The 24485-nt window shown below is 44.5% G+C and overlaps 1 protein-coding gene across 1 annotated transcript; it reads left to right on the forward strand.

The window, feature by feature from the left end:
• The first annotated feature begins 500 nt into the window (after positions 1-500).
• On the forward strand, positions 501-11691 carry MBOAT4 (membrane bound O-acyltransferase domain containing 4). The gene is given in 4 exon segments (XM_070364072.1): positions 501-695; positions 4598-4822; positions 8605-8936; positions 8939-11691. Coding segments are annotated over 4 exon segments (1308 nt in total). The 5' UTR covers positions 501-573; the 3' UTR covers positions 9568-11691.
• The last annotated feature ends 12794 nt before the right edge of the window (positions 11692-24485 follow it).

The following is a 24485-nucleotide window of genomic DNA, read 5'->3' on the forward strand; positions in this document are numbered from 1 at the left end:
TCCTCCCCTGTAGAGCTCCGAGGGAGACGGGCAATAAACTAATCTAGAAATAGATATACAAGGGCTGGTGACCAGTACTATAAAAAAGAATAGAGCAGAAGGAAATAGTATAAGGAGCGCAGGGAGGAAATGGTTGGGAGAGTCTTCCTAGTCTTTGAGAACCTGCCTCCCTTTCTCACAGCTCATGTTCTTGCTCTCCCTTCCTAATCCAGCGAGTGAACTGTCCTCAATGGGAAAATGAGATTTTTCATTTACTTAGTGAAAAGAATATGACAGTCAGATGACTGGAAAGGCAAATACTGCAGTATGTAAACAAAACCAGAACTTCTGAAAGCAATGCTTTTGTGCATGTCCTTGTTAAGTGATATAATACCAAATATGTTTTGGTTTCTATAGTGAGTTCCCTTTATCAGAAAGCCAACTTTTTATACTGCTTATCTCCAGTGCTTTTGTTTGCCTTTTGCTCACCCTTCCTAAACCATATAAAAAGATCAGAGAACCTGGTTGAGACTTCTCTTTCAGGAAAGCATCAGTTAAGGACTCTAGGAAGGACAGCGTCTTTTGTTCCAGTTCATGATGGATTGGCTCCAGCTGTTCTTCCTTGATCCTGTATCACTTTATCAAGGAGCTGCTTTTCCTTTTGCACTTCTGTTTAATCATCTCTGCGTTATGGATTCATTTTCCACTCAGGCCAGGTAGGTTTGATGGCTAATTTTGCTCTTATGTTTAGGTTGGAGTGCACATGTGAATATTAAATATTAATTACACTGGTCATTTTTAAGTTATCATCATATCATCACTGCCACTGATTATTGATTGCTTGATTATGCATATGTCTAATAGAGTGAATCAGAATTGGAAATTGAAATCATGTCTGCCCTGACTCAGCTAAGTTTGATAAGTTCACATTAAAAGGGAAAAGGGTGAAAATAAACCAGGGAGAGATGAATGTTGGGGTGACACAGATTTCCTCAAATGGATGCATCTATAAATCAACCATGCACTCCAGATGTTCTTGAACAGTCTTAGTTTCATGGAATTCTATGATATTCAATAAAATTAAATTTTATTAAACATGATTTTTTAAGTGCCTTCGTATGATTTCCCAGAGAAATGAAATAAGTCAAAAACAATTTTCTTAGGTTAGTTTTTTCTCAACCTGGGATCTAGTGATTATTGTCACTAGAGATTTGATGGGCTTCTCTGATAGCTCAGTTGGTACAGAATCTACTTGCAATGCAGGAGACCCTGGTTTGATTTGTGGGTCGGGAAGATCCACTGAAGAAGGGATAGGCTACCCACCCCACTGTTGTTCGGCTTCCCTCATGGCTCAGCTGGTAAAGAATCGACTGCAATGAGGGAGACCTGGGTTCGATCCCTGGGTTGGGAAGATCCCCTGGAGAAGGGACAGGCTACCAACTCTATTATTCTGGCCTGGAGAATTCCATGGACTGTATAGTCCACGGGGTTGCAACAAGTCGGACATGACTGAGTCACTTTCACTTCACATCAGAGATTTGATAATGATTAAAATGATTTTTTATAACCAATCAACTTGATACATTAGAGACAGTCCCTATTTTGTAAAAAAGTTTTATGAAAAAAAAAAGTTTTATGGTATATCCTTTTGCAAAGTTAAAATCCATTGCCAAAGTTCTACCTCCTAATAATTCACTTATTTCTGAAATGTGGATTTTTACATGTTGGGGGTTCTTATGTAAACTCTGGCTATATCTAACAATCAGGCAGGCTGAGTTTGATTACACTGTGGTAGACTATTACATGTACACAGCTAGTTGGGGGCTCTTTACCTTTGTTTCAGAGATGAAGGAAACAGTTGTAAAAAAAATAAGTTTCCTATTGAGGAAGAATCACTAACAATAAAGCAAAATGAATGCAAGAATAAGGGTTAATTCCCACAGGTTAAGATTTCTGGCTTTGGAGTCAGCTTGATGAGCCCTGCGCCCTCTCTTCCTGAGTGTTCTTGTACATGTGAATAAACTTGGTCTTTATCTGTAAAATGGAAATAACAATAATAACAATATAATCCTCATGGGGTTATTTTAAGGATTAAATAAAGAAATTTCTTATAAAGGGATTATTGGCCCAATGCCCAGAATAAAATAAGCACTAAAAAAAAAATCATGCATCTTGCATTGTACACGTGTAGACAATTTCTTTCTTTTTTTAATTGTTTTCTAATTGGAGTATAATTGCTTTACAGTGCTGTCTTTGTTTCTGCTGTACCACAGCATACATACATCCCCTCCCTTTCGGACCTCCCTCCCTCTCCCAAACCCACACCGTCCCATGCCCTCTCGGTCGTCACAGAGCACTGAGCTGAGCGCCCTGCGCTATTCAGCAGATTCCCAGCAGCCGCCTGTTTCACACATGGTGGTGTGAATATGTCAGGGCTACCCTCTCAGTTCGTCCCACCCCGCTGCGTCTGCAAGTCCATTCTCTACGCCCGAGTCTCTATTCCTACCCTGCAAATGGGCTCATCTGTACTGTTTATCTAGATTCCAAGTGCATGTATTAATAAACAATATCTGTGTTTCTTTTTCTGACTTAACAGTGCTTACAAATCCCCAGGGCAGTTGCTTCAGGTTTCACTTGTGCTGCATAAGGAATAAGTGTTTTCCCTTATTTTTCGATAGCAAGGGAGCGAAGGCTTAAACCACAGGGTTCAAAGCCCTACACATAGGCTCAACAAGCGGTTCAGGAAGGGCCAGGGCCTGTGGAATGGAGCCTCTCATACTGAGGAACCTACATCTCCCTCAAGAAAGGAAGACATCTTGGCAAAGGCGTGTCTGTCCCAAGCACACGAGCCAAGGAGCCTCAATCCACACCCTGGGGCATATTCATTCATTTTTCCTGTCCCTGACTTCTCAGTCCCTGTTTCAGATGGTTTCTTCTGACCTTTTTGTTCAGATTTATAAACTTGGCACCAACTAAAAGGAAAAACCAAACAAACCTCCATATACTGTGGCAAGAAGAGCTAAATCTTCATTATGTGGAATCTCCAGGGCCTCGACTGGTCCTCGAGTCGTCCACTGGCTTCCGAGGGAGATAAGCTCCCAAACCATCGATGTTGATGTGGGTATTTACAACATTATAAAAAGTGCTAAGTCATGAGGCCAAAAAGTGCAACAGGGTGGATTAAGGGTAGACATAATGACAAAATCACATGATATCATTACCTAATCTAAAAGAATGATACAAAGGAAGTTATTTACAAAACAGAAAAACTCACAGGCACAGAAAACAAACTTATGATTACCAAAGGAGATAGCTGGGGGTGGGAGAGGAGAGATAAATTAGAAGTTTGGAAGTGACATATACACACTACTATATATAAAATCGGAGAAGGCAATGGCACCCCACTCCAGTCCTCTTGCCTGGAAAATCCCATGGACAGAGGAGCCTGGTAGGCTGCAGTCCATGGGGTTGCTATGAGTTGGACACGACTGAGCGACTTCACTTTCACTTTTCACTTTCATGCATTGGAGAAGGAAATGGCAACCCCCTCCAGTGTTCTTGCCTGGAGAATCCCAGGGACAGGGGAGCCTCGTGGGCTGCCGTCTGTGGGGTCGCACAGAGTCGGACACGACTGAAGCGACTTAGCAGCAGCATCATATATAAAATAGATACACAACAAGGACCTACTGTATAGCACAGGGAACTGTATTCAATATCTTGTAACAACCTATAATGGAAAAAATCTGAAAAAGGATATATGTGTGTGTTTAACTGAATCACTTTGCTGTACACCTGAAACATTGAAAGTCAACTATACTTCAATAAATTAAAAAACAAAACAAAATATTATACTGATGGTAGCAGCTTTACTCGAATAAGGATGTACTGTAAGATTTTATTCGTATGAATTTAGAGAGTAGGCTAAACTATGTATACAGATGACAAAAATTATTAAATGATACACAAAGACTTTGTCATTGAATTTTCAAACACTTATTTTAGCGAGGCATTGGACTTCCCTGGCAGTCCAGTGGTTAATGCTCCCAATACAGGGTGCATGGGTTCAGTCCCTCACGCCTTTGCAATGGGTTGGGGAACTAAGATCTCACATGTCACATGGCAATAATAATAATAACAATAAATTTTAAAAGGGAGCCACTGAGCCTATCCCTCCCCTCAACCTTCCCTCTGAAGGCCAGGGCAGTGTGACTATGTCAAAGGGAAGAGACCCATCTGGCTGAGATGACATCTGGAGCCCTCCTAGATCCTCAAGCCTAGATTCCCAGAGCTTTTAGGTCACGCAGCAGGCACAGGGCTGTGTGTGGCCCTACCGGGAAACATTACAGACCTGTCCCCACAGGACTGTTGGGGACAAGTGTTCTCACTGCTATGGTGGACATCAAAGAGGGGTGACCAGGCAGGAATCACGGTTCGCCTCCCAAGGAAGTAGTTCACAAATCCACCCTGCCCTACCTCCCGCATTTCTCTCCTATACCGCTGTGACTTCTTTAGGGGTGGAGTGGGGTCCACCTCCATCGGGCTTCCCAGGTGGTTGCCACGGGGACTGACTGCACTGCTTGGAGGCGGGCTCAAGGCCAGGCTGTCGTCTGTGTTCCAGGTACCTGTTCCTCCTGGCGGGAGGCGGTGCCCTGGCCGTGGCTGCTATGGGTGCCTTCGCTGTGCTGGTCTTCATCCCCGCCCTGTGCACGGTGGTCCTCATCCACTCGCTTGGCCCCCAGGATGTCCACAGGCCGACCTTCCTCTTTCAGATGACCTGGCAGACGCTGTGCCACCTGGGTCTGCACTATATGGAGTATTATCTGCAAGAAGCTCCTTCTACAAGGTAAAGCAGCCCATTTCTGCACTGGTACCAAGCCACCAGGGTTTGCTTCCACCCAGATGGTGGAGAGGACCTGGGCATTGAGTTTGAATCCGAATTCTTCCATATCTCAGCAGTGTGATCTTGAGTGAATCAGTCAACCTCTCTCAGCCTTCATGTCTTTTTCTGAAATAAAGGATGTGTGTGTGTGTGTGTGTGTGTGTGTGTGTGTGTGTGTTGGGGATAACAACGCCTATCTTGCAAGCTTCTTAGGTTAGAGGTAATGAATATACCGTAAGTCCGCTACCCATGAACGAATTCTACTCCAAGAGTGTGTTCATAAGTCCAATTTGTTCAAAAGTCCAACAAAGTTAGACTAGGTACCCAACTAACACAATCAGCTATATATACTGATATAGGTTTATAATACTTCTCACACAAACAGTACATAAAAAACAAAAAAATAAAGAAAGCATTTTTAATATTATGGTACAGTACCTTGAAAAGTACAGCCCCTGGCACACAGGGGCTGACACTGAGCACACAGGCAAGTAGAGTTCCTGCCAGGAGGAGGGAGAGGAGGTGGGAGATGGTAGAGCGGAAGGATCGTCAGCAACAGGAGATGGAGGGCGAGCTGCAGTTTCATGCACACCTGATGTTAATGGAATGTATGTCCATGTCTGAAAGTGTGCAACTTAAAGGTTCATATGTAGGGGAGTTACTGTATAAACCTATTCTAGTAAGGGGCTTCCCTCGTAGCTCAGTCAGTCAAAGAACATGTCTGCAATGCAGGAGACCTGGGTTTGATTCCTAGTTCGGGAAGATCCCCTGGAGAAGGAAATGGCAACCCACTCCAGTATTCTTGCCTGGGAAATCCCATGGACTGTAGCCTGAGGTCGAAAGAGTCGCACACAAATTAGTGATTAAACCACCACCATTCTAGCACAGTACTGTATAGCTGATTCTGTTAGTTGAGTACCTAGGCTAACTCTGTTGGACTTAGCGAACAACTTGGACTCACAAATGCTCTCTCTGAACAGAACTTGTTCGTATGTAGAAGACTTACTGTAAGTGTAAATGTATGACTGCTAGCCTAGTAACTACCATGAGCTTCCTACGTAGCACGGTGCCTGGCACCAGCTGTAATTATCATTGTGCCCGAGAAAGAGGGTGAACCAGGAGTCCCAGGCCCCCGCCTGCAGGTGACTAAGCAGAGGACACACACCTCAGTGCAGGTGGTTTAGACACCCAGCTGGCAGCCTCCCTGCTGTTTTCTGGTAAGATAGGGAAAGGCCAAACTGACTGTCAGCCTCTGCTGAATTTCCGCACACCTGCTCCGCAAGAGTTTTACTTTCACTGAGACACAACTCTCTATCCCCTAGAAGAAGAGAAGTCACCCAATCCAGGAAAGAAAATCAGGTGCCAAGCAAAGTCTAGGGATGTGTTTTCCTGAACCAGTGAGATCAGCAGGATTAGAGGGAAGCAGGCACCTCTGCCATCCTGAGGGCTGTTGCTCCCGGCTCCACGGTCTCGTGGTGAACTAGAGTGGTGACCTATCGAGGGGAGAGTCACCTCTCTGATTCTAGCTGCCGTTGGCTCCTGCACTTTGCCATCCCTCTGCACCCAAGATCCTTTTCTTTATTCTATTTTCACCAAAGGCTCCAGGGCTTGCTTCTCTGAGGAGAAGGCACGATGGCGGGTGGGTAGGGAGTGGGGAGTCCCGACTGGGATGTGGTGACCTAGGGCTACCTGGGGGGCCTGGAGGAGCAAGTCGAACAGGATCTGGCTGGATGGGAAGGAGGCTGAGCCAGAGCTGAAGTGGGAAGATGCATTTGTTTGCTCTGGCCCTCATACAGAGGGCTGTGGACAGGTGGCTTCAACAACAGACATTTTATTTCCTCTGGAGGCTGAAGCCCAAGGTCAAGGTGTTGGCAGGTTCAGCTTCTCCTGAGGCCTCTCTCCTTGGCTTGTAGATGCTTCTCCCTGTGCTTTCCCACAGTCTTCCCTCTCGGCGGGTCTGTGTCCTGATCTCTTCTAAGGAGACCAGTCACCTTGGACTAGGGCGCACCCTCACGACCTCATCTTACCTTAATTACCTCCTTGAAGGCCCTAGCTCCAAACACACACATCGTAGGACCTCCAGTGGTCCAGTGGTTAAGACTCCATGCTCCCAATGCAGGGAACGCGGGTTCCATCCCTGGTTGGGGAACTAAGATCCCACGTGCCACGCAGTGCAGCCAAAACCAAACCAAAACCAAAACGAATAAATGGAAAAAAAAAAAAAACCACCCAACATTCTGAGGCGCTGGAGGTTAAGAGTCCAACATATGAATTGAGGGTGGGGTGGACATGTTCAGCCCTTAACAGAAGGTGAGTGAACAGGGGTTAGTGGCCGGTTTGCTTACTGTTTGATAAGTCAAGTAAGGAGGTCAGTTGTCCTTTAGTTCTCAGACACAGAAACAGCATTGGTTGGGAAACAGAACCATTTTCTCCTCATAGGACAGCAATCCTGATTGTCGAGTGTGTCACTGTAATTGTCATTAATTTTCTCCTTGACAGTCCTGCCAGCAGGATCTTCTCTACTGTGAGGGCGAAGCAGGAAGAGCTCAGGTGGCTGGTCAGGAACACGCCTCGAATTGCTAATGACTCAGCGAACACCCTGAACCTCTAGCATGACTCCCTGTTCCTCAGCTCAGATCCCAAAGCCTGCAGAATCTTTCATTTAAAAAAATTTTTAAATTGGAGGATAACTGCTTTACAATGTTGTGTTGGTTTCTGCCGTACAACAACTCAAACCAGTCAAAACTATATATATGAAAAGTGAAAAGTATTAGTTGTTCAGCCATGTCTGACTCATTGCAACCTCATGGACTATAGTCCACCGGGCTCCTCTGTCCATGGGATTCTCCATATACATCCTACCTCTTGAGACTCCTTCCCACCCACACCCCCCTAACCTACTCCTCTAGGTCATCACAGAGCACCAGGCTGAGCTCCCTGTGTTACAGAGCTTCCCACTAGCGATTCGTTTCACACGTGGTAGTGTATATAAGTCAATGCTATTCTCTCAATTGATCCCACCCTCTCCTCTCCACACTGGGTCTACAAGACCATCCTCTATGTCTGTGACTCTATTCCTGCCCTGCAAATAGGCTCATCGATACCATTTTTCTATATTCCATAGACATGCGTTAATATACAGTATTTGTTTTTCTCTTTCTGACTCACTTCACTCTGTATAGCAAAGCCTGCAGAATCTTACAGTCCAGATCTTCAGCTTCCTAGACTCTCTTCATTCCTAAGGTTCTGTTTCTTCTGTGGCAAATTTCTCCCAGGTCCCTGATCCTAATCTTAATAAGCCACTCTCAGAGATAACATATTCAATGTTTCCCCCATAATATTCCTTGTTTTTCTTTTATTTGCCTCTCTGACTAAGGATTCATCTCTCCATTTATCCTTCCATCCTGCTCAGAGGATCCTGTGGCTCTGAATTAAGCCAAGAGTCTTTGGGGCAGCACTGCAGGGTACTAGATTGGTCTTACATGCTTTTTAAAAAATTTAAAAAAAAAAATGTTTGGTCACCCCTCCCCCCATGGCATGTGGGATCTTAGTTCCCTGAAGAGGGATTGAACCCATGACTCCTGCATTGGAAAGTGGAGTCTTAACCTCTGGATCTCCAGGAGAGTCTGATTGATCTCAATTGTCTAGAGCCACCCATTTCCCCAGGGATCTTGTTTGAGCAATTGGATGGAGCTAAAATAAACTATGGAATGTTTTACTTTAAAAAAAAAATATATCTCTTTCAGGTTCTGCATCACTCTCTCTTCGCTCATGCTCTTGACCCAGAAGATCACATCTCTGTCTCTGGATATTCGTGAGGGGAAGGTGGTAGCACCATCAGGACGCATCCCTAACAAGAATTCTTTGTCTGAGCATCTGCGTTCGGCTCTTCCCTATCTCAGCTACTTGCTCTTCTTCCCTGCCCTCCTAGGAGGCCCGCTGTGTTCCTTCCAGAGGTTTCAGGCTCGAGTTGAAGGGTCCAGCAGTTTGTGGTCCAGGCACTCTTTCTGGGCTCTGACCTGGAGGGCGCTGCAGATCCTGGGACTGGAGAGTCTGAAGGTGATCGTCAGCGGGGTGGTGGGCGTGGGGCAGGACTTGGAGGCTGCAGGCAGCTGCAGTGCGTCTTCGTCCTGTGGTCCACGGCCGGGCTCTTCAAACTCACCTACTACTCCCACTGGCTCCTGGATGACGCCCTCCTCCGCGCGGCCGGCTTTGGATCTGAGTTAGGTCGCAGCCCGGGTGAGGAGGGACTCCTCCCCGATGCGGACATTTGGACGCTGGAAACGACCCACAGGATAGCCCTGTTCGCCAGGAAGTGGAACCAGAGCACGGCTCGGTGGCTCCGACGCCTGGTTTTCCAGCAGCGCAGGACCTGGCCCTTGTTGCAGACATTCCTCTTCTCGGCCTGGTGGCACGGTCTCCACCCGGGACAGGTGTTTGGTTTCCTCTGCTGGGCTGTCATGGTGGAAGCCGACTACCTGATTGACGCCTTCGCCAGCGTGTTCATCAGCTCCTGGCCCATGCGGCTGCTCTACAGAGCCCTGGCCTGGGCCCACACCCAGCTCATCATCGCCTACATAATGCTGGCCGTGGAGGCCCGGAGCCTCTCCTCTCTCTGGCTGCTGTGGAATTCTTACAGCAGTGTCTTTCCCACGGTGTACTGTATTTTGCTTCTCCTGTTAGCAAAGAGAAAGCATAAATGCAACTGACATCTTTCCCATCCCTCCTCTCATATGCCCATGAAACAGACGTTAGAAAGTACCAGATGGCACCTGTGTGCATGTATTTGCACTTTTCCATGATAAAAGTTGTTTTTTTTTTTTTAAGTAATGGATGTATATACCTGATGTCTTGACATGGAAATCTGTCTATCTACTTTAATGATCTATTATTGATGCTGATACTGAGGATCCAGAAAGGAAAAAGACATAATTTCATCCCTTAGGGGTTACAGTTTATGTGTGGAAGGAAAGTTTAGGTTTAATATGATACATAAAAATATAAGGCACTTTAATGTTTATACATGGAATCTAGAAAAATGGTATGATGAACCTATTGCAGGGCAGGAATAGAGACTCGGACATAGAGAATGGACTTCTGGGCACAGAGAGGGAAGGAATGGGTGGGGTGGATTGACAGAGTAGCACTGAAACATATACATTACCATATGTAAACTAGATAGTATGGGAAGTTGCTAGATAACACAGAGAGCTCAATCCAGTGCTCCGTAACAACCTAGAGGGATGGGGTGGTGGGGTGGGAGGGAGGTTCAAGAGACAGCAGTTCAGTTCAGTTCAGTCTCTCAGTCGTGTCTAAGTTTGCCACCGCATGGACCGCAGCACGCCAGGCTTCCCTGTCCATCACAAACTCCCGGACCTTGCTCAAACTCATGTCCATCGAGTCAGTGATGCCATCCAACCATCTCATCCTCTGTTGTCACCTTCTCCTCCCGCGTTCTATCTTTCCCAGCATTGGGTCTTTTCCAGTGAGTCAATTCTTTGCATCAGGTGGCCGAAGTATTGGAGTTTCAGCTTCAGCATCAGTCCTTCCAATGAATATACCGGATTGATTTCCTTTAGGATGGACTGGTTTGATCTCTTTGCCCTCCAAAGAACTCTCAAGATTCTTCTCCAGCAGCACAGTCAGAAGGCATCAATTCTTTGGCACTCAGCCTATTTTATTATCCAGCTATCACATCCATATGTGACTACCAGAAAAACCATAGTTTGACTAGACGGACCTTTGTCGGCAAAGTAATGTCTCTGCTTTTAAATATGCTGTCTAGGTTGGTTATAGCTTTTAGCAAGTGTCTTTTAATTTCATGGCTGCAATCACCATCTGCAGTGATTTTGGAGCTCAAGAAAATAAAGCCTCTCACTGTTTCCATTGTTTCCCTGTCTATTTGCCATGAAGTGATGGGACCGGATGCCTGATCTTCGTTTTTTGAATGTTGAGTTTTAAGCCAGCTTTTTCACTCTACTCTTTCATTTTCATCAAGAGGCTCTTTAGTTCCTTTACGCTTTCTGCCATAAGGGTGGTGTCATCTGCATATCTGAGGTTATTTATATTTCTCCCTGCAATCTTGATTTCAGCTTGTGCTTTATCAAGTCCAGCATTTTGCATGATGTACTCTGCATATAAGTTAAATAAGCAAGGTGACAACATATAACCTTCACATACTCCTTTCTCAATTTGGAACCAGTCTATTGTTCCATGTCTTTCACTTTCATCAGGAGGCTCTTTAGTTCTTCTTCACTTTCTGCCATAGGGTGGAGTCATCCGCATATCTGAGGTTATACAGCTACATGTATACATATAGCTGATTCAATTTGTTGTACAGCAAAAACTAACACAACATAGTAAAGTAATTATCTTCCAATTAAACCTAAATTTTAAAAAATATAAGGTGCTGTGAACAAAGTAGAAAATGGCATCTACAGATGGTCTCCAACTTACAATGGTTCAGCTTATGACTTTGCAACTTAACAATAGTGCAAAAGCAATACATATTCAGTGGAAATCATCCTTGGAATTTTTATCTTTTCCTGGCTAGTGATTTATGGTATAAGGCTCTCCTGGGGTGCTGGGCAGGGCAGCCACAGCTCCCAGTCAGTCACAGGATCATAAGTAACTTGAACCTTCCCTGGTGGTCCAGTGGTTACGACTTTGAACTTCTAAAGCAGGGGCATGGATCTGATCCTTGATCAGGGAACTAAGATCCTACGTGCTGTGCGGCACAGCCAAAAAAAACAAAACCACCAAGAATTTGAAAAATTTGGTCTAAAAATGGCAAGGCTGATATTATCTCAGAGAGATATGTTAATAAACTGAGAATCCAGCAGACTAGATAGATAATCACTTACATAATTAAATACTTAAAATTATTTAAATTCTTAAATACAAAACTGATTCATGAAATATATCCCATGAAGAGACTGATAACAAGAAGTAAACACTATTTTAGTACAACTTTGAGGGTCTGGTCCTTTTTCTTGGTATATAACTTCCTCTGTTTCTTCTTCTGTTAGGATTTAAAATATACTGAGAGAAAGAGGTCAGGACCTCCAAGTTCCAGCGAGCAATGTCATCTTAACTAGCATTTTCCTAGCACTACCACAACTCTGGGCCACCTGGATTATTATCTAATTTATTTTTTTTTCTTCAAATCAACTTTAACTTACCTTACTTTTAAAAACTTTGTTTCCGAGTAGTAGCATTGGCAAAAATTGGCTTTGGTATACTAATTTTATTCTCCTTCCGAGCTCACTAAAAGAAACACATCCTTGCTTGAGTGAGAAATGTTTGTGTACTGCTTAAAATCATCTGCTTATCCCAGGATTATGTTTGTCCCACCAAAGAAAGAATTATACAGGTATCTAAGCTTCTAATACAGAAAATTTTCATCCTCAAAATATAAAATTGCAAAAAGCTTTTAATGTCTAAAATTTAACAAAGGTAATACTAAGAAGCTGTAATATATATACACACATGCTGCTGCTGCTGCTGCTAAGTCGCTTCAGTCATGTCCGACTCTGTGCGACCCCATAGACGGCAGCCCACCAGGCTCCGCCGTCCCTGGGATTCTCCAGGCAAGAACACTGGAGTGGGTTGCCATTTCCTTTTCCAATGCATGGAAGTGAAAAGTGAAAGTGAAGTCACTCGTCCTGTCCGACTCTTAGCGACTCCATGGACTGCAGCCTACCAGGCTCCTCAGTCCATGGGATTTTTCAGGCAAGAGCACTGGAGTGGGTTGCCATTGTCTTCTCCATATACATGCATAGATCACTTAGAAAGTTATGTCAATATCACTTGCCATCATTAAGGCAAACAAACAGCCCCTGATCTCAGCACACAGGACTTAGTGCAACAAGTGTTAAGTACCTTAAACAGATGGGATGAATGTGTTATGGCCTTGACCGGCGTGGTTCTATATTTTCTCTCACTACACTCAATACCCCAGAGGAGACAACGTGGACAAATGGGGTTTCCAGCATGGGGAACAGTCAAGGAGGATACAGTAGATAGCCTAGGGGGTGTTATTACAAAGGAAAATAGGGACTTTCCCAATGGCTTAGCGGTAAAGAATCCACTGGCCAATGCAAGAGACACAGATTTGATCCCTGATGTGGGAAGATCCCACGTGGAACAACTAAGCCTGGGAGCTGCAACTAGTGAGCCCACAGGCTGCAGCTATGGAAGCCCGAGAGGCCTAGAGCCTGTGCTCCGCAACAAGAGAAGCCACTGCAATGAGAAGCCTGGGCACCAAACAACTAGAGAATAGCCCTCGCTCACGGCAAAAGTCTGTGCAGCAACGAAGACTTAGCACAGCCAAAAATAAATACATAAAATGATTTTAAAAAGGAAAATAAATACAGTATTGCTGTATAAATTTGATAGCCTATTACAACTTTTAACTTCATTTAAATTTTTGAATCATCTACCTGTTGCATTTATCAAACCATACAGTAATAATATACAGAAATGCCACTGATAATACACAATAAAAATTATTCGAAGTGGTGCAACAAATCTAAGACCATCACAAGCACTGAAATGGCAATCTTAAGGATTAATCCAGAGAAACAAGTGGGATGGTGGTGCTGGTGGTCTCATAAACTCGGAGAAACATTAATCATTGCAGCATTATTTATTATAGAGAAAAATATTTAGCATGAGGAAAATGGTTAAGCAAATTATGATGGCCTCTTTCAGAGCTATTAAAAATAAATGCTTTTTCTAGAGGTACCTCTGGGGAGCTGGCTACGTGGATGCATGTGTTCTCCAGGTTATGAAAACCCTTCAAGCTATACACTTAATATCCATGCAACACACATACATACACACACACCCCCCCAAAGATACACACCAAAAAAAGATCCATGCAAGTTTCTGTATATATGCTACACTTTAACAATTTTAAGTGAGTGCTCTTAACAATTAGGGAAATGTATATGAGAGAATGTTCAGCTTTAAAATGAGTTGGTTAATGAAGTATTTTAAATTGCAACTTGGTCTCCCCAAATCTCTCTCCTTTTCTCCTAGGGATCATTTCTGCTCCTCTGATTGGTTACAACCAGAATATTTGCTTCCTTCTTTTTCTATTTCCATTTCTGCTCCTCTGATTGGTTACAACCAGGACATTTGCTTCCTTCTTTTTCTGTTTCCATCTACCAGGAAGGGTTTCATTTAGCTGGAGAGTATAAAGAAAAAAGAAAAAAAAAAGACATTTAAAAAAGAACAATGCAATTTGAGAGAATTACTCTAAGGAGACATAGACCCTGGAACTGTCTGTCTGCAGGGGAGATCCTTGGGATCCCCAGAAGGGCAGAGAAAAGAGACTGTGTCTTCTCTCCCTTCCTCGTTCCCTTTGTTAGGACTCAGCTCTTTCAGTACAGGATCCTTGGCAACTTTAGTTTCTCTTTCCTTGAGTTGCTGATTATCACTCCCAAGACCCTGCTCACAGACTCCCAAATGCCCTTGACTGATAGCACCTGCTCATTCTTCTCGTTATTGACCTCATGGCTCTGACCTTGCTGCCAGAACTGGATTTTTTTTTCCCTCTTGCTTGCTCTAGAAGTAGTCCCCAGGCCACCCCTACTTTCTATCTCTTTCTGGCTTGTACGTTGACCAATCATGCTTATCCTCTACAAATGCAAGGAAATGGCCAGTAGCCTCTGCCCTGTGGGCAGCAGCCCTGGTCAAATGAATTAGATTCTGTGGGACAAATACTAGAGTCAGCCCCTGGAGGGCATACACTTCCTGACCGCTGGTCTCCCACCTTTTGTGTGTGTGTTAGTCATTCAGTCATGTTCGACACTTCTCGACCCCATGGACTGTAGCCGGATAGGTTCCTCTGTCCGTGGGATTCTCCAGGCAAGAATACTGGAGTGGGTTGCCATTCCCTTCTCCAGGGGATGTTCTTGACCCAGAGATCAAACCCAGGTCTCTGCACTGGCAGGTGGATTCTTTACCGTCTGAGCTTTACCAGGGAAGCTTTGGCCTCCTACCTTGGTATCCACCAAATTACTCTAAAGGGTCTGGGAGGAGCCCTGACAGATCCTTCCCACAGCCCTCCAGAGGGGACCTCATCTTGTTGTTTGAAAGCATCATCCTGTGAGATTCTGGTGATTTAAGAAATCCCTAAAAAGGGGATAAGCCGTAACTGAAAAGCTCAGAATTCTCGTGTTGACACAATCAATAAACAACCTGTAACAATGAGTAGGAGAGGGTTTTATTTGAACCAGGCTGAGGACTAGCTCAGGAGAGCAGTCTCCAGTGAGGAAAAAAGTGGTCTGGAGAAGCATGGTTTTCACTATAGTTTTATATCGTGTCAAAACGTAGAGCCTACGTCAAACACGACCTTTCTTCAAGGTTTCAACAGATGGTTACAGATTAGCACGTACACAGTGAGTCAGCAGGACCCTGGCTCTGGGAAGGCAAGCTTATCTTCAAAGGAGTGGAACGCTGCCATCACAGGAAGGGGAGTTTATAAGGGCAAAACCCACAAGGCTACAGTTAGATGAAATTTTATTAAGAATTACAATTGGAACTGGCAAAAATTAAGGATACTTGTTGAGTAAGAACTGATTGGGGCCCTAAATGGTTGCATAGTTACAAGGGGGAGGGCTCGAGACCACAAGGTTGCAGCTGGCAGGTGTTGTTCTGAAGACAGCTCGTGGTGTCCTTGGGTTGGAACGGTTTAAAGAAAGTTCATGTTCTCAGAGAGGCAGAGAGGTGTCCGAAATCAGATTCCCAGTGGCCACCATTTTTATACACCCAAACTGTGATTACTCAATTACAATTTCAATTTGTCATCCCAAATTGAAATCTTAATTAAGAAAATATTTAACAAAAATAAACTACAAACTTTGCTTTCCTAAGAGGACCAAGGAACTATAGATGCTATTATTTGTCTAATGAAATAACACTGCCTTAGTAAATATTCCATGAAAACTTGAGGCCACCTCTAGCCCTATTGTTTTGGATCTGCTGGGCTCACAGGGCAGTCCCATCCCCCTGATGCATGTGCGGCCATGCTCTCGCGCTGGCATTCTTTTAATCTGTTGGCAGATGCCATGACCAAAAGGCAGCCAGTGGCTCTAAATGGGCAACCAGGTTTAGTAATCCACCTACTGTTCAATGTCTCCAAAGGTGATGATCCGATCTTGCTTTTTTCTATCCATGTAGCTTTATAAAGCAAACTGTAGGATTCACACATGCACGTCCAGCCTGTTGATCCGTCAATCTTTGACTCATCAATTCCATGAGAATTATGGAAAAGGAGGCCCAGATGGAAAGTGTTGAGGAGTATGTCCTGGCAAGAATTTGGAGATCTTGAAAGTCAAGTTCTACCTCTGCCCAAAGGATGCAACTCAGCCCATGTGACCAACACCTTGCAGGCAATGAACTCTTTTCCTGGTTACCTGAGAGACCCTGGCAGCCAACCCGCCAACTCTGGGTGAAGGGGAGTGGATCAAACAGTGAGGAACAGGTTGATGGTGAAGCAGGTTCAATGGCTGTGAAAGAACAGATTTGACAATTGTATTCATGGGAGCATGGTAGAGACCAACAGATTATGGGCATGGGCATTGTAATGACGAATTGCTAGAAAAGAATAAATGGCAATCATGAGTAATTATCCTGAATAAAATGTCAACTATTAGACTAACAGATTCAAGTCACTTCCAACAGATTCTTCATGTTTTTATAAATTAGCAGATGGTACAGAAACTTGGTTTCCTCTAATCTCTGGGTTCAGCACTGAAGGTGAAGGGGCAATGATTATTTTTGATATGAACTTTCTCAACTGTCCCTATTTCCCAAACAATAAAACTATGCAAAAAAATTGAACACAGGCTTCACCGAAGAACAGACACTTCATTTTTGGCTATTAGGTAACATGCTGTTATTCATAATAACACCAGATTCAGAGTACTTAAATAAAAAAAGAAATTAAAGTACAGGATAAGAGGGTTAGGGACAGAAGAGAAATAAGGGAAGAGTGGTCAAAAGAAGGGTGCTGGTCTGTTTCTGAATTTTACTCCCCTACTCTTGAGATTGGGCTTCCCTGGTAGCTCAGACAGTAAAGAATCTATCTGCAACGTGGGAGACCAGGTGCCTGGGCTGGGAAGATCCCCCGGAGAAGGGAATGGCTATCCACTCCATTCTGGTCTGGAGAATTCCATGGACAGAGAAGCCTGGCAGGCTACAGTCCACAGGGTCACAAAGAGTCGGACACGACTGAGTGAATTTCATCCGCACTCTTGAGATCAGGCTTGGCCACCCACTCCAGGCTCTGGTCAGTGGGTGTGTGGAGCACGTGTGCCCCCAGGAAGAAGTTCTAAGAACCCCCATGTGGGTCTCCATGTTTAGTCTCTTCTGCCAAGAGGTGTCAGCTCAGTCTCCCAAGAGAAGATGCCAGAGGAGAGCCAGCTGTGATGGACATGTGTGTGTGAAAGTCACTCAGTCATATCCAACTCTTTGCAACCCCATGGACTGTAGCCTGCCAGGCTCCTCTGTCCATGGATTTCTCCAGGCAAGAATACTGGAGTAGGTAGCCGTTCCCTTCTCCAGGGGATCTTCCCAACCCAGGGATCAAGCCTGGGTCTCTTGAATTGCAGGCAGATTCTTTACCATCTGAGCCACCAGGGAAGCCTGAGAATACTGGAGTGGGTAGCTTATTCCTTCTCCAGGGGATCCTTCTGACCCAGGAATCAAAGTGGGGTCTTCATGCATTGCAGGCAGATTCTTTACCAGCTGAGCTACCAGGGAAGCCTGTTATGGACATGTAGTGAGTAAGAAATAAACCTTTGTCGTGTTTCACCCTGAGATTTGGGCAGTTGTTTCTTCTTGCAGCAAGTTGAACCTACCCTGACTGCTACAGGAGGATTTCCCAACACCTCTGGTCCCAGTTCAAAGATCAACTATTAATTTCCCTAGTGGCTCAGATGGTAAAGAATCTGCCTGCAATGCATGAGACCTGGGTTCAATCCCTGGGTTGGGAAGATCCCCTGGAGAAAGGAATGGCAACCCACTCCAGTATTTTTGCCTGGAGAATTCCATGGACAGAGGAGCCTGGTGGGCTACAGTCCATGGGGTCACAAAGAGTCGGAAATGACTGAGCTACTAACAACGTGACTGCACAACATTAATGAATACGCCAATAGGCAAATCAAGGTTTTTCTGATGTAGAATGCATGATGTTCTGATGATACCAAATCCCAACATTTTAGTATCTTCATGGATAGAAGTAGGGGAAACTGGTGTTTGACATTATCAATAAATTTTTAATTCATTTTAACAGCGCTTGTTCAGGCGATGGAAGAAGCAACATTTTGATGAGCTTCCTGGCCACATGAAACAAAATCTTCCCTCTTGGATTAAAAGGGTTGAAAGGATCATGTGGTCAATTATGAGTAACCCTATCTTCTCTAGGGGCCAAGCTGCATTTGCGTTGATTGTTGTGTTTTGGAGGTGGGGTCTGGACTCAGGCAAGGGGACCTTGTCCAAGAATCCCTCCCATCTAGGGGAGGTAAGATGGTGCTGGCAACTTGGGACAGGTCAGCGCCAGGGAGGTAGGACTCGGGGCAGCCTCCAAACAAGCCCATGGGCAATAGACTCTAGAAGCCAGAGTCCAATGCCCAGTTGTATGGTTGGTTTGTTTTTGTTGGGGGTAGGGGTGGGGGAGGGGAGGGTGTATAGTAATCCTCTCTTCCTCAGGCCTTCAGTAAAAAATTATGTAAAGTTACAGCTGGGCTTTTGATGTGCTTTGCAGGATCCTATCCATGGTTGTGAAAGTGAAAGTGAAACTCACTCAGCCGTGTCCAGCTCTTTCCAACTCCATGGACTACACAGTCCATGGAACTCTCCAGGCCGGAATACTGGAGTGGGCAGCCGTTCTCTTCTCCAGGGGGATCTTCCCAGCCCAGGGATAGAACCCAGGTCTCCTGCATTGCTGGCAGATTCTTCACCAGCTGAGCCACAAGAGAAGGGGACAAAGGTCCACGGTTGGGGTGCAGGATTTCGGGAGAAATTTGCAGTTTGCAAAGCAATTAGAAGATGGTAAATGGTGGCTGCAGAGAAGTGGAAGCCAGCCCAGGTTGGCTGAGGTATGAGTGACAACCAAGACAAGTTTATTCAACATAGAAGAATTCCTAGAATTTCTAGGAATACTTTGGAAGAGGAAAAACATAAAAGAATGTTAACTGTCACATAGGCTGGAGGCTTGAATGGTTACTTATGAGCTTGTTTAGGATTCTCTAGCCTGGAAAATCCCATGGACCGAGGAGCCTGCAAGGCTGCAGTCCATGGGGTCGCTAAGAGTCGGACACAACTGAGCGAATTCACTTTCACTTTTCACTTTCATGCATTGGAGAAGGAAATGGCAACCCACTCGTGTTCTTGCCTGGAGAATCCCAGGGACGGAGGGGCCTGGTGGGCTGCCGTCTATGGGGTCGCACAGAGTCAGACAGGACTGAAACAACTTAGCAGCAGCAGCCCCTCAGTTTCTGCCTACTTCCTCTATAATCACAGTCACTTTATAGATACAATGTAGTAGAGAACTTCAAGATACTTTCTTCTGTTTGTTGTCACTTCACCTTCCTTTTTTAAGGGAGAATATGTTTTTTAGGGCTTCCCTGGTTGCTCAGTGGTAAAGAACTCACCTGCCAATGCAGGAGACATGCATTCAACCCCTGGGTCAGGAAGATCCACTGGAGAAGGAAATGGCAACCCACTCCAGTATTCTTGCCTGGGAAATCCCATGCACAGAGGAGCCTGGTAGGCTACAGTCCATGGGGTTGCAAAAGAGTGATTAACAATTTCTAAAATTTTTAAAAATTGACGTATGGTTGACTTATGGTATTGTATTAATTAGTTTCAGGTGTACTGCTATATATACTTTTTCAGATTCTTTTCCCATATAGGTTATTAAAAAATACTGAATAATGAATATTGTCCCCTGTGCTATATGGTAGGATCATGTTGTTTATTTTACCTATAGTACCATGTATATGTTACTTCCAGTTTCCTATTCGCCTTCCTTTTCATTTACTTTGTGGTTTTGATGTCTGGTTCCAAACATCTATGGAATGAGTAAGTGCTGATGGTGGCCATGTATCGTTCCAGGTGGGAATCTAAGCATCTCATGGGATGGGGTATGCTTCTCCCCTCCTTTCCACCCATGCAGACAGCAGGTTCTAGGTTCAGTGTCAGGACAGGATGCCACAGGGAGAGAACATATTGCAGAAAAAGTTTATCAATAGTAAGTTTACTGTATTCACCGTATCTTTGAGTCAAATCTATTGTTGTAGTTAGAAGAGCCTTGAGGAAAAATAGTTCTCCAGCGTTCAGTCCTGGGGAATCCTAATTGGGTTTGGGTGCGAGAAATGTAAAATGTTCTGTGACTTGACTTCATCAACCTGATTTTGTACACTTGGCAAGACCTTCTGGGCCAATGGATGGTTCCAGTACTTGGAACTGTAAGCATGGAGGTCTTTTTGTTTTGTCAACTGTTCCCCTGAAGGTAAATTCTGTGAATCTGTCTTCTTCCATCGGGCTCTCCTCAACTGCTTGGTTATCCCTGCCTGGGTGCTCCCCTTTGAGACCCCTGGGTAGAACGTCTGCCACTCTGGAGTGAGCATTCTGCCTAAGGGTAGGTGCAGTGTGTTCACTGCCAAAAAAGATGTGCTGCCAAGCAGGGTCTCCTGGTGGCTGGCCTCCTGGACTTGGATGTTCCCGTTCTCCCTACTGCAGGATGCGGGTTCTTCCCACCCTAGAGGGTGTGAGACGGGGATGGGTGTGTGTCTGGTGTAGGTGGACCTGCTGGCCTGGCTGCTTGTGCTGCAGCACCCCACATAAATCCCCTTGTGACTTTCCTCTCTGTACGTTGCCCAAACCTGTCCTGGCCCCGGGTTCCACCACTTGCGGTGGTACCGGGCCTCCCCAGCAGGACTGCCACCTATTAGGGTAGTGTTCACCCACGCACCTGCCACCCATGTTTCAGGCGACAGCTTCTCTCTTCAACTCAATCCCCGATGGTTTCATTTTCTCAGGGATTTCTTAGCTTCACATCCACCATGACTTCCCCTTCTTGCTTTAAAAACGTTTAGCAATGTATTTCTTTTTAAAAAATGTGTACCACATCTCAGTTCCAAGACAGGAGCGGAGGGGGCAGTAGGATCACATGTCCTTATCCACCGGAAGCACGTGTCACAGCAGCTGGCAGGGTCTATTAGAGTCAACAGATCTCCTGATTTCCCCAAAGTACTGTGGCACTGACAGGGAACAAGGAGGTTAACAGTATTTCCAAGAGGTACTATAAGGCTGACAGTGATGTGTCTGCAAATAGATTATCTAAAGAGACTGGATTTTCAGTTTGTCTCCTTGTGTGAGAAGGAACTGCTTATCAGTACAGAGAACTGCTATGAGAAACAGTAAAAACGGCTAACGTTGAACACGCACAGCTGCTGTGAGCCCTCTGCGTGTCATCCTTGAACCCCACAAGCACCCTATGAAGTAACTACTATGATCACCCTCCTTTTATGGATGTGGATATGAGACCCAGAAAGGAGAAAAACCACACTTGTGTGACGTATCTAGTGTAAGAGCTTGGGGCCAGGCAGTCTGACTCCAGAGCCCAGTGTAACCATGAGGACAAGACATGTGCTACCATGTCACCCCTCAAGGAACTGACAAACCAGTTACAAGGTCAAAGGGTCAAGGGTACCATCTTGTCTGGTAAAGGTTTTAAACAAGGCAGATGATGATATCCTTAGGTTACCCATCGATGTAACGAACCAGTGGTTGGGACATGGTGTCCACCTCTGCCGTTTACTTTTCACACCCTCCCTCATTACATCTCTTTCACCCCAAGCCCCTGACATGCACAACTGACAATCTGGTAGTCACCCTTGACTCTTCGTTCCCCCACACAAATTCATCAGCGGATCTGCTTGATCATTTACTAAGTCTCACCACCTCTCACATCGCCATTGTATGTGGGACCCAGAGATCAGGGTCAGAATCAAGAAGCCCTGCGATCACCGCTGCTGCTGTGCCTGTCGCCTTCTGCACCCCAGGGAGCTGAGGAACCACGGCCAGGACGCTGCCCTGGAGACCCGCTCCACGACCCTGCCTGCAGCAGCAGACCGGCCAGAGCAGGACAGGAAACTCCCTCCAGCTCAGCTTTGCTTCCCTAACCGTTTCTTCCGGTGAACCCACACACTCCTTTGGCGTGCATAGGATCAGCTTCCTGTGGTCCATTTTTGCGTCTTAGCTCAGTAGACTCCTAGCTCCAAGAGGGACCCCGTGCCCTCATCTTTTCATGTTCCCCAAGAGTATCTAGAATGCAGTCCTTTAGTTCATAGGTTTCACTGGGAACAAAGAACTTTTCCAGGATTGAGCTTTTTTTTGGGGGGCCACAAATTGTCTTGTGGGATCTTAGTTCCCTGACCAGGGACTGAACTTGAACCCAGGCCCTGCAGTGAAAGCGCAGAGTCCTCACCGCTGGACTGCCAGGGAATTCTCACACCAAGCTTTTCTTAATCATTAGGAGACTAACATCCTTCTTCACTGCCATACTCATAATTTGGTTTTAGAGCTGATTCTTACCTATGTTTTGGAGCACGATGAAAATAAGGAAAAATCTATCCAACTTAGTTTAATTCCAAGAAATTGTTCAGCTGTGAACAGTTTTAGAAACAATCTTCAAATGTTCAATGTAAGTATACCTAGCTTTCAGGAAAACATCTGCCCATTTTGGAGGTTCACAAGTCTACACAAGTTCATTGACACTTATTCCACACTACAGTTACATAATATTAAACATTAAATTGATTTGACAAGAGAAAAAGACATTTCTGATATTAAATGCCAAACCATAAATCTAAATTATAAAGTACTGTTGTTTAGTCGCTAAGTAGTGTACGACTCTTTGTGATCCCATGGACTATAGCCCATCACACTCCTCTGTCCATGGGATTTCCAAGGCAAGAATACTGGAGTGGGGTGCCATTTCCTATTCCAGGGGATCTTCCTGACCAAGGCTTCGAACCCTGCCTTGCAGGTGGATTCTTTACTGATGAGCCACTGGGGAAGCCCTATAAAGTACTGGGTTGGCCCAAAAGTTCATTCATTTTTTTGGTAACACCTTATGGAAAATCCAAAATGAAACTTTTTGGTCAACCTAATATTAATGCTCTTACAAATACATACGCGAATACTTGTTTGTTCTATAAAATTTTATTCTATTTGATGGTTCCTATGGCTATAAACTGTGACAGTTTTTCTTTTACAGTATTAGCCATTCTACTGAAATTAAAAATTCATGAGTTCTCTTTTTAGTACTGCCTCTAAATACACAAAAGAAAACAGAACTATAATTGAAAGAGGAATGTTTTATGGTCTTCATTATTTGATTTCCCCAAAATCATATTAAAGCAGACTCTAAGACCCTATAATTTGAATTTTTTTAAACATATAATGAGATTGTAAGTACGACAATTGGGGCAAGATTCTTTTTAAGATTCATTTTTGATAAAAGAGAACACTACTTTTCTCTGTTCACACTGTACCACACAGATCAATTTTTTTTTAACATTTACCTGTTTGAAATGTTTGCAAAAAGCAAAATGCTCTAATGACAAACAATAATAAATTATAATAAAACGTGAAGTCATAAAAGAGTTCTGAAAATTAAGAACAAGTACAACCTTAACATTAGATGGTCAGTAGCCTTGTTATGTCAACAAAACCTTCTACAGCGTTTTTTAAAAGGTTAGGTCAAAGTTCTACTCCTCCAAATTACCAGTCCTTTGACTACAGCTCAATATCATATGGCTTCACTGTAGTATTACTACAGTTTCACTTTTATTTTGGAAGTGAAACTTCTGCAAGATTAACAACTAATGTCCTCCCTGTTTTATAGCACATTCTTAAAATGGATAATGCACTTCAGCAACTGAAGTGTGTTGTACGTTTTCATTTCAAAAACACCCACAAACTAAAGCGGATATTTAAAATCTTTATTGTTTCATCATCAAAAGTTCTCTTTCCATAGAAGAATGGCAATGCAGGGTCAGTGCACATTCTATGGAAAATTCAGCCCTCAAGTAATTTTAGCCTAGAAATCAGAGACAGCACTATGTCAAGCTAGTGTGCAAGGTCAAAGACACAATGCTGCCAGGGTGATTATTATACAGAAGAAATCCGCAGCTGCTAGAAAAAGAGTCTACGGCCAAGGAAATAAGACAGTAGCAGTGCACCGCACTGACACTCTAGAACAGAAAACAGGGAAGGACCAGAGACTGTACTTTTGGCAAAAAGAAAAACTCGAGTAGATCACAGGCACTGAGTTCCCAACTCTACCTCCAGCTGCCTGCTCCGTGAGCAGCTGTCCCTTTGTCTTTAGGCCTACCTCGTGACACCGCAAGCTGCCTTCAGCTTGTGTGCAGATGCGACAGCCACACGCCGGCATTTCATCCTGCTGCCCATCTCACGGCTCAAAGTAAAAACTTGGGTTGGGCAAAGAAGCCTTGAGGCATCTCTAGTAGAAAGTTGAATAAACCCACAATCTGTTCCCATTTTTTTTGAGAAATCAACTTTATAGAATGAAATAGTTGTTGTGATT

The sequence above is a fragment of the Bos mutus genome, chromosome 27 (genome assembly GCF_027580195.1).
Source record: "Bos mutus isolate GX-2022 chromosome 27, NWIPB_WYAK_1.1, whole genome shotgun sequence".
Lineage (NCBI taxonomy): Eukaryota > Metazoa > Chordata > Mammalia > Artiodactyla > Bovidae > Bos > Bos mutus.